The sequence below is a fragment of the Lytechinus pictus genome, chromosome 4 (genome assembly GCF_037042905.1).
Source record: "Lytechinus pictus isolate F3 Inbred chromosome 4, Lp3.0, whole genome shotgun sequence".
Lineage (NCBI taxonomy): Eukaryota > Metazoa > Echinodermata > Echinoidea > Temnopleuroida > Toxopneustidae > Lytechinus > Lytechinus pictus.
The window spans coordinates 1,932,758-1,947,268 of record NC_087248.1 but is presented as its reverse complement, the minus strand read 5'-3'; the positions used below and the strand labels follow the sequence as shown (position 1 = coordinate 1,947,268).

The 14,511-nt window shown below is 37.1% G+C and overlaps 1 protein-coding gene across 1 annotated transcript; it reads left to right on the top strand.

Annotated features, from left to right (window-relative positions):
• The first annotated feature begins 5,053 nt into the window (after positions 1-5,053).
• On the top strand, positions 5,054-5,500 carry LOC129261469 (uncharacterized). Its single transcript, XM_054899528.2, has one exon. It carries the CDS (start codon positions 5,054-5,056, stop codon positions 5,498-5,500), a length of 447 nt encoding a protein of 148 aa, XP_054755503.2.
• The last annotated feature ends 9,011 nt before the right edge of the window (positions 5,501-14,511 follow it).

The window sequence follows — 14,511 nt, the reverse complement described above, 5'->3', positions numbered from 1 at the left end:
CACATGATGGAAGCATGTGAGAACTTTTTAGTTTATCTGAAAATCGAAAACATTTTAACTATTTCCCAAATGACAGGACAACATTTACGTCGTCTTTTCGATTTATTTCAATTGAGTACAATTTTTTACTTACTATGACTCGAAGGTCAAAATTAATTCTTTCAAAGATAGCATACTTTTTGATGAAATATACATTTACTAATATTTTTTTTAATATTCTTCTTCAAAGAATTGTTAAGATCTGCTAAAACATTAATGACCAGAAGAGTGTGTGTTGTTTTTAAATGCAGAAAAATAAACCTTCTGTTTGGTTAATCAATCGATGGTCTTATTCTGGAATGTTTTTTTTTCCAGAAAGAACGAAATACAATGTAACTAATATGTGCCTTTATAGAATATCGAAATAATTATGGATTGTAAAGTGAAAAAACAAACATTTACAGGAAATTTCAATTTCAGGACTGGAACTTCTTTATCAAACAGTGTACAAATGTCAGCGTTTGATTTTGGGATGATCGACGGGACCCCGAACTTTTATTCAATCTACATTCAAAGCAAATAAAAGTTAAATAGTAACAGAGCAACACTCTGCTTGGTTGTTACAAATACAGTAGTTTCATTATATCGACAACCTATTTCTATCGCATTTCAAAGTATTGTTTGGATAATATCAGTCCGTATCTGTGTCATTGTACATTGGAATCTGAATGAATAAATATCAAATACAGATTACATTTTAAGGGGCCTAAAGTCTGTTTTTTAAATCTACATCAAATATGTAATAAATTGTAACTGACAATACTAAGTTAATACCTATATGAAATGATAACAAGTAATATTTTTGCGAAATAGATCATCAAACAATCAATCACCATATCATGTGACAATTGATATACGTGCTTTTCTGCACGTCGTCATTTAGCATGGTTAGTGTAGGCCCTTTGCACCAATTTTCTACAAGTGGGATTGAAGCGAAATTATTTTAAAAAAAATAATAATAATAGGGAGCATAGCGAAGCATTTTGTTATTGAAACTAAAGATTTACGAAGAATCTTGTTGGATGTTGAAAAGTTTGTCAACAAAAATGGTGTAAGAAACTACCCCTTCGCCTACAAGTCTGCTGTAAATGCAGCCATGGGGGTAACTCCAAATCTGCGTAAAATTTGAATAAAATATGAACCTATAAAAAATGCACTACTATTTTTTAAACAAACTATTGGAGAAGGACCCTGCAACTTCCCCTGACACAATACGTTTTCCTTTCTTCGGAAACTGCCCCTCCTAGTAACAGCCGATATGCAGCTGCAGATTTACCCGGGGCTTCTCCCCACGGAAAAAGTTCTAATTGTCGAACCAACCTCGGGTAAATAATTCCGCTATACTTTCTCACACCCGGTATATTTGTATATTATAAAGTAGGCCTAAGTAAAATGAATAGTTGAATAATCTAGAAATCAAGATTTTTAATTTTGTCAGATGCTATGACATATACAAAATATATATTATATATATAGTGAAAGAAATGAATGAAGAGAACAATGGTAGGCGTAGCTTAAATCAAGGTTCCCCAGAGCTATCTGCCATTTGGAAAACTTGGTAATGTCGAAAAAATGTCTCTGCCGGGAATCGAACCCGGGCGCCCAGCTTTGAACGCCGGTGCCTTAACCACTAGACCACAGAGACGGGTTAGTGGCTAGGGCGACCCCGATCCGATTGACCGTCAGATAGACAGATTTTCGACACTGCACATGTACATGTACATGTACAACATTCGACATTATACATGTATAATTTCACACATACTGTATATACACAACAAAAAAAGTAAGTCCCCCTTTAAACAAACATCAATAATTTCCGAACCAATGCGAGTTTTTAATATATTTTTACATGAGCGTGTAGGTAATTTTATAAGCTACCCTCTGAGTAAATGTTATGGACGTATTTTACGTCATGCTTCAGTGAGCACCGTCAGAAGGCAAAAATGTCACTTTTCAAAAGTCACAAGCCAAATATCATGACTTTGATTCCATTTTATTGGAACGAATTCCACCTTCTCATCATGAAAAATAGTCAGAAGGCTTGTAAAAGGTACTTTCTAAAAGACGATACAACTTTTTTTGGCTAAATTTCACGGTTGAATAAACACAAGTCCAAATTTGCTATAATTGGATTTTTTACACATTTCTATCAATAAAATGATAGAATATGATGACAGTTATTTATGGGAAGAGTATCTTCAACAATATTCATCGATTCACGGTTCAATGAACATTTATTGAAAACAAAAAATAAGATTTTCAAATATCATAATCAAGTATTGTTTCATTTTGGTAACTGAAAATGATCTTTTCTCAACTTTTTCGTTATGTTCTTGACCAATTAACATGCTTCAATGATTCAAAGGCGTTTAATTAAACATTCACGCTTGAATGAACATGTGGAATGTGATAAGCTCTTTTTTACGTTATTGGTAAAAATGCAATTTGTAACTATGGGTATCTGTCACAAACCTCCTTGCATAGTTCATTTGATTTGATTTTTATGAAAATCCCGATGTTTAATGCATCAGTGAGCACACAATATTAAAAAATTATGCAAATGAGAAGAAAGTTCAAGGCCTTGGCCCCACTCTGTGCCGTATCGAATGGTTATTTTGGTGTGCCCACCTTTTGGATAAAGTTACTCTGAAGCCATGTGCGAAGTTTCATGAAATAACTGTTGGCAGAAGTAACAAAATCCTACGGTCCATGAAACAAACCCTCATTTCATATTTGTTAAAATTTTGACTTCCTCTCCCATAGACTTGTGTACATTATGGGTGCATATGTTTAAGAATAAGTAACCCCTTATTCAATATGGTGGAACTTTTTTTCAAGGCTGTCTATAGCAATGTCATTTGACAGTAATGTTTATCAACCTATGGGCAGAATTCTGTACAAAAATGAAATCGATTTGTTTATTTATGGATGAGTGAGCACGCATCAAAGTGGGAAAATTTGTATTTTTAATGTTACAGACTCATTTAAAGGGTAATAAAGTGCATATTGGGGCAAATTCGGTTTCAAATGTGACTTTAATTGCTGTTGTTCTTATCATCCATCATTTCTATCACCACACACTTTCCGAACTTTAAACATTTTCATGGTTGAGCGAGCACATTCGAAAACTTAGGAATGAATAGTCTTTATACTCCATTAATGTATTCTTTTCCTAACAATTTCTCATGATCAGTTTAATTTATGGACAAATCAGTGGTGGATCCATAATTTTAAAATGGGGGAGGGGCCTATGATCGGGGGAGCCACCAGCATATTCAAAGTTTAACATGACCTAACAAGTTGTAGAGGATACTACCATAAACCCCTATGATGATACGTCACAATACAGGGGCCGCGGAACGGGGGGGGGGAGGGGGCTGACCATGCAAAAAAACACAATCGTATGGTCATTTTTACATTTTTGTACATGCTTTTGGAATAAAGTGGGGGGCTGAAGCCCCCCCCCCCCCCGCAATACATTGTGCTCACTCAACCATGAACATACGATATCAAAATTGTGTGTGGAGTGCGCTAAATGATGGATAGTAAGACAGCATTAACGCCATAAAATTCACCTAAAACAACTTTTGCCCAACTTTGTATTTACACAATTTGAAAAAACGACTCTTGTGACTTTCGAAAATGGTCATTTTTAATTAAATCTTTAATTATTCATGCATGAATCAACCGATCAATCTCATTTTTCCCAAGGAGTTGCTTAATGAGTGTAGAAAACCACCTACGAAATATCATATCTCAAAATAATTCCGTTCAAAAGTTACATCAATATGATTTAGGGGGAACTTACTTTTTTTTGTGTGTGTATAATATACAGTGCGTCCCAGAAAAAACGAAACCGAGATTTAGCGATGATTTATCATAACTTAATCATTAATAAAATAGACAAATGACCTACCATTATTCCTCATTCACGCATGATTGAGCAAAAACAATTCGAAGAAAGGATGCCAAAAACTCATTTGGCGGGGGGTATCTGAATTTCAAAAAGAAAATCACAAGACTAAAAAGTTCAATATCTTCTCTTTTCTTTGATACCTAAATCACAGAAAATGGTCAAGTAGTAAAAAAGTTATGATCCCTCGAAACAATGCTTGTATTTCCATAATTTCATTAAATAAGCGTGTTTTCACCGGTTTCCCACAGAAGCTATCCCGGTCACATATAGGCGACGCACGAGGGGCGCATGGCCCACGTGTTGCATTTTTGCAGTTTTGGTCAATGCGTTGTTACTCGCTAGATCTGCGCCATTGTTCGTTAAGCGTTCGACGAGCGCGTTTTACCAACGTTATGTATTCGACGCTCTTCGCTTGTGCGTCGTAATTTTTTGAGCATGCTCAAAAATATGCGCAGAGCTCGACGCATAACTCTATACGCCATGAAGTCGCCAAACATTCGCAAAGCGCGCTAGACCAACGCTAGACGTACGCTGAGCCTACGTTGAGTATCCGTCGCAAGTTCGGCGGCTGATTTCGAACGAACAACTGGCGCACACATAACGTGCTTTCCAACGAACACGCAACGAATATGAACGAGCTGAACGAGTGCTGAACGAGTGTTGAACGTGTCTCTAACGCACACAACGTTTATCTAGCGTGTTCCTAACATATACCTGGCGTGTGCCTAGCGTGTAGTCATAGGGCATATAAGTGGATCCGGCACCAACTCCTCATCACTTCTCCTCCAGCCCTCGAAAGAACCACCTCGGAAGATGGATGATCCTGACACTCAATTGAAATGTAAAATTGCAATTCTCCAACATCAGCATAACCTAATGGCACTGACTATTCACCAACTACAAGTCTCCAGAAGGAGAAAGGAAAAAAAGTCAACGAAGATACTGGGTCTGACCCTGGATCGGAAGGAGAAGACAGTTTGGCTTGTAATAATAATAATAATAATAATAATATGCAACATTTATATAGCGCTTAATACAAACGGTCGGATGATCGGGCGCTCGAGCATTAAATGAATTCCTTCCTACCGGGTACCCATGTATGATCAACTTCTTGTAGAACTCCGTAACGAAGACCAGGCAGCCTTCAAAAATTGTATGCGAATGCCACCAGAGATGTTCGACGAACTGCTACCAAGAGGTGGCCCGAGTATCACCAAACAGAATACAACCTACAGAGATGCCCTCGATCCTGGCCTGAAGCTTGCTCTCACCCTTCGACATCTTGCGTCTGGGACCAAGTATCGCTCAATGTCCTATGGATGGAGAATCCCTCACAATACTATACCCCTGCTCATCCCAGAAGTATGCCAGGCCATCATCGAAGAGTACAAGGGTGAGATGATGAAGTGTCCCACCACTCCCGATGAGTGGCGTGCCATATCTGACCAGTTCATTGAGAAGTGGAACTTCCCCCATACCTGTGGTGCACTCGATGGAAAGCATGTCAGCTGCAATTGTCCTCCAAACAGTGGTTCTCTTTAATATAACTACAAAGGATTCTACTCCGTTGTCCTCATGGCGCTCGTGGATGCTGATTATCGCTTCATCTGGGTAGACATTGGTGGTATGGGATCGGCATCGGACGCTCAGATCTACAATGCTTCTGAGCTGAGAGAATGTGTTGAAGATGGCAGTTTAGGCCTCCCGGATCCCGATCCTCTTCCCAACGACAACCAGGATGTACCATACTTTTTCGTCGGCTACAATGCATTCGCTCTACGTCCTAATAATTATGAAGCCGTACAGTCTTAGAGGTATGACGCAGTCGCAGCGCATTTTCAATTATCGGCTTTCCCGAGCCAGAAGGGTTGTCGAAAATGCCTTCGGCATTCTGTCTAGCAGGTTTCAAGTTCTCCTGACCACGATGCAGCAGCAGCCAGCTACCGTCAAGCTCATTGTCACGGCATGCATCATCCTCCACAACTAGATGAGGACAAGGTACCCAGGTGTGCAGAACCAGCAGCTTGACCGTGCCGAGAACCTTGGTCATGACTAGGTCCCAGGAGCATGGAGATCAGGCCTTAACATGCAAGAGACCATCTCTGTCGCTGGCAGCAATACCTCCAGCAGGGAAGGAAAAAAGCAGAGGAATCTTATCAAGCACTGGGTCAACTCCAAAGCCGGTGCCGTTCCATGACAGGACATAATGATATAGACAACATTTATGTGAACAGTTCGGGCAGCTATAATTATACAGAGATTGTGATTGGATGATGGTTGATTAATGCTTTGTACTATTTCATTCCATTCTTTATATACTGTTTATTTGACAAGCATTCACTTGCAAACATACATAATTATACACACGCACACACACACACACCCTCTCGCTAACAACGCAAATACATTTGAACACAAATCCACACACACTTTTCTCCTACATGTGTCTATTCTTAGCTTTTTTCATATTTCCCTTTCTTTACTTTTTGACTCTTATTTGTAAAGTATTAAAAGTATTATGTCTAGTGATAATATTCAAATCTGCCGGCAACTTTTTTTTCAAAAAATAACTTGTGTTTTCCCTGCCTGATAAATTGACACTGATTTAAACATAAAATATTTTCAAACTATTTTTCTTTGGTAGTGTAAGTAACATAATATATTTTCTTAATAACATAGTATTATTTCTACAAATGTATACATTGGTTTATATTTTTTTTTTAATGGAAGTTTTCGGTCGCGGGCTGCGCGTTGAACGCGCAGTGCATGCGCTAGCCCAGCGCTAGCCATTCGTTCAACACGCTCGCAATACGTGATGCATTCGTTGGGAGGTTTTGTATATGCGCTCTGTGTACGGTCAATATGCGCCCAGTATACGCGCAGCGCGTTAGCAATATGTTATGTATTCGATGCAAGTTCGCTAGCCTTTCAGAAATTCTGACAGGAGTTGAGCGCACAACGACGCACTGGTCCTATTTTCCAATTTTAAATGCGTGGGTCGTGCGTCGGGCTATATGTGACCGGGCCTTTAGATACGGCCCGCCAAGTGACTTTTGGTATCCCCTTTTCAAATTGTTTTTGCTCACTCATGCGTGAATGACAAATAATCTAAGTAATTTCAGATGAAAGAGGAGATTTTAAGCTTTAAAATGGTAGGTCATTTGTCTATTGTATTTGCGATTAAGTTATGATAAATCATCGATAAATCTCGGTTTCGTTTTTATGGGACGCACTGTATATATATATATATATATATGAGACTAAACGAAGCCATGTCCATGGTACGTTTGAGTCTTTCATATCATTGACTGATATGTATACTCTCCTATCTACTCAAGTTATGAAGTTCATTTGAAATATACATCTTTTAATTGAGAATATGAACATAACAATTTCATAGTCAATGACAGTTTATTTCAAATTATCCAAGAAAACGTGTTTTTTTTTTTTATCCTAGAGGATATGGCTCAGTTTTTTTAAATGCATATCGTTTAAACTGGGTAGAATTTTGGAATTCAAATTGCAAGCCAATGGACTCATGCAAGCCAAAAGTTCCCATGTTCAAATAATCATGGCTGATTATGAATGATTTGTACAAATCAATCATAAGGCCTAGTCTCGAGTGCTGCTCTACGGTGTGGCATCCAGTTTTAAAAAAGTACATTTTCAAAATGATTCAAGTGTATAAAATTATGCATGGCCATGATGACCTTAATACCTTACAATTTTTCGATCATCTACCGGGCAGTAAAACTCGTGGTCATAATTACAAAATTGCAAAGAAGCAAGTTTCCTCCAGGCTTAAACACAACTCCTTCTCAGAGATGCATCAACGCCCCAATGTATTTTGACCATTGAAACCATTGGTCTAGACACCAATATCATATCTCACAGGCGGGTATAAAATGAACTATGTCCATTTTAATTATCAACTGCCATTTAAAACTCCATTTTGAGAAGACATATTGGATTTTTGGACCCATTAGACCACTGACTGTCCTTGTAGCTTGTTCCAATGTACTACTTCACCCTTAAACCCATTGAATGGAAACCTAATTAAAGCCACTTTATAGGTGAATTTGGATTTTTAGCCTACGGCAACCATTTTGGGATTTTCCAGGTACCCTGGGGTGCTTATATTCACCGTGTTCACTCTGGCTTGTATCAAAAACTTATTTTAGCCCTAGACCATTGAATATGAACCAAAATAGCATTTTAGGGTGAATAGTGGGTGAGTAGAAAACAACCTCTTTCCCGGATGCGGATTTGGGTAGATCTTTAGTATGTTATTCCTGAGGTCAAATAGTACTAAAAACCGTTGAAAAAACCATTTGTTGCAATTTGTTCCGGGTAATGGTATTTTTTTTTGTCGTACATTGACCCGTCTAAAATGCACTCGTTCCAATCCTCTTAAACTCTGATTATACCGTCTTGTTTTGCATTTGATTTGATTAGAAAATATTAAAAACCACATGAAGCCCAAAGCTGAATTGGATTGAATTTACACAGGGTTACCTTATTGAATATAAACATTCATTTACATATTCAAGGTTACATATCAAAATATATGCAAATCCATTAAGAGAGTTTAATAAAAAACAAATCATCCATGAATTATCATGTTCAAGATACAAAGACATTACAAATGATTACAAAATATATATAACTCTATATAGTAGGTAGTGAATCACTAGCGTACCTACGGGGGGGGGACAGAGGGGGCAGACTGCCCCCCCCCCCTGACGAGTCACAACCCATGCAAGGGACATATCACTGCCCCCCCCTGATGAGTCTTGAAGACTTTTTTTTTTCTTTCTTTTTTTTGCTTGTCAAATTTTATTCTGGTACGAAATCCTTTGTGGTTGAAGACCATTTCTTTTTTTTTTTGCTTGTCAAATTTTTAGGGCGGACGAGATCCTTTATTTGTGGTTGCAGACCTTTTTTTTTGCTTGTCAAATTTTTTGGCGGACAAATCGGCCCCCCTGTGGAAAATCCTAGGTACGCCACTGTAGTGAATGAACAAGCAGTGACATAACAACATGCGTAAATCACTCAAAATCATTTTGTAAAAAGGAGCAATTTTCCATTGTTGCACAAATTTGTTTTTGCCATATATTTTTCCATATCGTAATAACATTTTATGGCTATCAAAATTTTACGTATTTGATTTTACATTTGGCCGTAGACAATTCTATTATATCTTAACATGATATTTTTACATCAATTTCTGACAATAAGTTTTCAACAAATCATGACCAGGGCGTGATATAAATGAATAGGAAGAAGAAGGAAAAATAGGAGAAAGAAGGAGGTGGGTAACAGCAGGAAAGGTGGACAGGTAGTCGGGTAAAGAAGTTGACGAAGACCCAATAATGAACCATTGAATATCGAGGAATCAGCAGAAGTGAAAATTGAAAAACAAAGACATAATAACTCATGAATAGTAAACACATAACATTATATATCTTTAAAATGCAAACGAAATATAATCGTAATAGTAATGCTATGCTGATTATGTTTGCACAATTTCTATCATTTCCTTTGTGTAATCTACAAATATCAGTATGTAATACAATAAATTTGTCAAAGGTTAATAATTGCAAGTCATATTAATGATAGACCCAAAAATGTATTGTTGCGATTTCAAAGTGACCTCTATGTAAATATCTGCGAACATCATCAATGATGAAAAGTGACTTAATGTACTACTCAAGTGAGGGCTTAGGTTTACAGGCAGTCGTACCTTTTAAGGCAGTATACGTGTTTAGTGACGACAAGTTCCTCTGGCTTGTTGTTCAAAATTGTGTTTGCATATTAAATATAAGTGATATTAAAAGACCAAACAAATTATGAATAATGATGTAAGATAGACTTTCAGCCGTCGCTGTCTCTTGTTTCTGTTTCTCATATCACCAAGGGACGAGGTATTTTTTGAAGGTCAGTCAGTAGGTAAAGGCAGTGCCAGAGATGACTTTTTGCATTAACTATGGGGAAACTCACGACAATACATCGATTACTTTGAAAATACAATTAAAGTCACAATGTAGAGCTGACGAGAGGCTTTTGCCGAAGTTTGGCGGACTGGGAAAGCAGATAGTCCGAAGATTTGCACCGGACGAATAATTGCAAAAATATAGTTATTCAGTGAGAGCCAAGGAATGCCAATGCTGTCCCGGTCCATCAACTTTCGACAAAAGCCTCTTAGTGCTCCATTGTGATGTCAGTTTCCCCGGGGTAAATGCGAAAAGTCCGAAATGATGTAGGCCACATAGCGAAATTTTATTGGCTAGGACAGTGATATACAGAAGGAAAACAATCGGACTGGTTTTCTTTCACTCTGAATGCTCAAAGCCACTGACAGGTATAAAAATACTCCAATACTATTGATTTATAACCCAGTTAGTGTCATTATAAGTCTCGAAATATATTTTGGGAGGAAAGCCAGGAAAATCCCACTTATCCCTTCGTGCTATTCTGATATGCATATGACGAATTGGGCAAGCTTATAAAATGAAGAAAAAAAGATTTAAACTATAAATAAATTCCAGTGCATTTGCCAGCGGACATTACATGTATACACGATTGGTTGCATATGCCTTTGGCAAATGTTGCATTTTTTATTTGTTTATTTTATTTTGCTGCAATATAACGAACTTTGATGCACGTTGAATATTTTGGGTGCGTAATTCAATGAGTCGTTTATACCTTCTAATTAAATGCATTATGTTCGGATATGATTTATCCATCATATACTTGTATGCGGAAAATATATTAATGACAGTAGTAATGGTGACCAAGAGGTAAGTTTTTACTGACGAATTGAAGGTACCTTTAAGGGTCTCCTGGCTGAAAATAATTATATTTAAATAAATAGAGTAAACTTCATCGATCAAAATGCTAACAATTTCATCAAAATCTTATAACAACTAACGAGCGAAGTTACCGCATTTTAAAATAAGTTATATATTGTAAAACATACATGCACGTCATCGTCATGAATATTCATTAGATAGGCTGATGATGTCACATCATTTACCTATGTTATCACATGAAATCATGATAATTCTATTTTTCATACAAGCGTGAATGTTTTGTCTTCCTTATATGATAAAATAAGTTGCAGCAATGAACATCTAATGCATTATATCAGTTGTCAATGGGAAAAAATGAATAAACATAATTCCATATAATAACACACAAAATGACAAGTGGGGATATTTCATCATCAGTTCGCTCACTGAATATTCATGAAGACATTCACAGAACTGTTTCAATGAAATTATGTAAATCTAAATGTCATAACTTGCTTGGTTATTTATTGTCCGATTTCGATCGAATTTTCAGTCTTCTGTCTCTCTGACTTTTTTATCTGTTCAATTCATATTATTTTAAGCCTGAAATACCCCTTTAATTATGTGGAAAATGATGAAACCTAATACTGACTCCACGCTTGAGGTACAATACTTAATTACCTTTCAATTGCATACAATAACCCGAGAAAGTAGCTAAAAGATAAATACTTGGGAACAAGCACGAGCTTGACAGCCTATCGATTGTTTGAATTGATGTTGTTTCGAAAAAGAAAACAAAATAAACGAGGCCATTAAAATAATATTGTTATTTCAAGCACAAACTCAATCAAGGGAGAAAATTTGTGATATGTAAACACCAATAAACAAGAAAGTGCCAGAAGTAATCACTTTAATATATAGTGTCAAAGCACTTGTCAAACTAAGCTACTTTCCCTCCTTCAAAAGAAAGTAGTTTACGAAGTACTGGATATGTTTTTTGCTTCATAAGGTCCATCGAGCTTCCGTCAATATCTGGCCAGTTTTACTTTTTAAATTACAAATCTATCAAATAGTAAAAAAACAAAATGTTTTGTTGATGTTGTTGACTCGCTCTCTAAGTTTTCACAAAAAAACCCAAAACACTCATGGACCTTCTCCCATTCTTCTGTCTATTTTATTGCGCCACTGGTTCGTCCAAAACCAATAGCCAAATGCGAACCGAAAAACGCAAAATGCTCTAAAGTCTAGAACGAACTATGCTAAAAGGTTACTCTAATTTTCGCCAGAGACTTCTTTTAAGTCTTTCGTCATTATTTTAAAGGGAATTCTACAAAGTTACTTTGCAGGGGCCCCCGGAACAATTTCAAAGTAGGGGTAGAGGGCTATTATTAAACCATGCAAAAACACAATCAGAGGGTAAAATTTACGTTTTGTACACGTTTATTCAGTGGCGTACAGATGGGGTGGCCGGGGCGCTTACCCCCGCCCCCAATATCTGGCTCCTATTTTTTTTTCTCATTACGCCACTGCGTTTATTGAAAAAAGTGGGGACTGAAAGCCCAGCCCACATTCCCCTTTTCCGCGGCATGTTCCGTTCATGTATACTCCGTATATACCCTATAGAATGCCCTTTTTTTAGGGAGCTTGTCAAAAGTCCATGCACCGTTCTTTATCGTTCTTACCGCATCCAGGTTTTCGCTTCGGCTTTCCCGCCCAACGTTCCCTTGTCTTCAAAGGAACGGCCGCCATCAAAGGCCCATTGATGCCACCGTTCTTTTGTTCGTCTTTCCTGCAAGTCTTAATTTCTGTCGAAAGACCGAAGAATCTATTCTAAATAGCTCCCTCCACGACCAAAACAGAGGCATGCCTTCATATTTATTGTCGGATCGGAGAGTTCGGGTCACTGTTCTGAACTTTGGTTCGCATCTATAATGGAAGTTCGGGTGCATTCATAAAGCCACGGTAGCTTAATCAAAAATCACGCAAGTGTCAAAAATCGTTACTGATCTTTCGAATTTGCTGCAATAACCATGAAAACATCTTTTTTTGTAATTGAAAGAGAGTCAATTCATGACGTTTTAGGTGGGAAAATAAGATTCCACACATTTTCGTTTCGTAAGCCAAAGCCATTCGTAGAATTCACGTCAACTTGGAATATTTATTATTACTCGCATCTGAAACAAGTGTCGGGAGCCCCCCCCCCCCCCCCAAAAAAAAAAGAGAAGGAAATGGAAAGATGAAATGAATATGACCGGAACAGCTTGGCACTATTAGGCATAGATAGATCAAAGATTTATTAGAAACTGTTAAAAATAGTTTGTTCAATTTTTGGACGGGCTACCATTTCCCCAGGATAACATATTGTCTCTCAATTTTCTTTATCTCCTTGTTTTAAAGAAGCGGGACCAAAAGAGAAGATGAAAAGAGGAAGAAGAAAACTAAGAAGGATAGGGAAAGAAAAGGAAGGGGAAACAGAGAGAAAATAAGAAAATAATATTGGGATGGAGGAAGAGGAAGGGTGAATAAAATATGGAGGAAAAACAGTTGAAAGAGAAAAAAACTAGGAAATTTGAGAGGGGAAGAAATTTAGGATCGAGAATCAACGGGAGAGGGGGGACAAATTGGAATATGGAAATGGATAGAGACTGAAAATAAGGGAAAGAAGAAGAGAGAGCTGGTGGACGATGGGGGGAGAAATAAAGGGGGGAAAGGGAAAGAGTGAAAGGGGAACAGAGGGGAAGACATGCAGTGGCGGAGGCTGGATCCGCCCTGATTTAGATTTAAATTTTATTCACCCTTATCGATCCCCTCTCGGGGTATGAGAGTACAACACATAAACAACTTATAACAGACTAAAGTATGTATTTTCATTTAATTGGTTTAACGTATTAAACGTAATGTTCGGAATTGAAGATAATTACCAAATGTGGTAACGATCTGAAAATTAGTTTGATCAGAATCCAATGAAATTTACCAACGAAGTGTTTGTTTGTATAAATGAAAACTATTTGCCAAAAAGCCCTGTGAAAGAAAATCGTAAAAGTGCTGAGAAATGAGCGATATAAGCACGGAATTCCATCAAATGTCAGGTATTTTTCGAGGCAATATTATAATACACTGTCCCACGTATGCTTTTCTGTTTTAGCCATCATCAGAATTATCGATATTGAGCGGCGATTTCATTATTCTACAAAAATAAGTGTATATTAATGTACTAGATCTAGATTTATGATAAATATTTCGTATCGAAATCGTCATGTAATCATATTTGAAATTGCGTCTGATACTTTGTGCTGTACATGGTCTATGACCTCTCATAATTATCGATATCGTCATCACCGCTGTTACAATCGCAATCATTTTCATTTCTCTATTATAAGTATTATCTTCATAAACATTTCTATTATTTCATTATAATTTTATCTTCATAAATCTATGAGGTGGGAGAAGAAGAATTACCAAGGAGAAGCAGACGTACATGTAGAATGGGGGAGCAGTAAAAAAGGGATGAGAATAATAATGAGAGATGAGGAAGAATACGAAGAGGAAAAAGGAAGATAAAGAAAAAGCTTATCAGTATATTACATCATCTGATCAAGTTTTTATTCTCATCTCGATCGTTCTCTGCATTGGTAGTGTTTAATTTATTGTTCTAATTGTCATGTTAAAACTCTTCGATTAACTTTGGAAATAATACGTAATTTTGTCTTTTGAATTTAGTCGAGTATTAACAAGCATTCTAAAATGTTTACAAAAGTATGT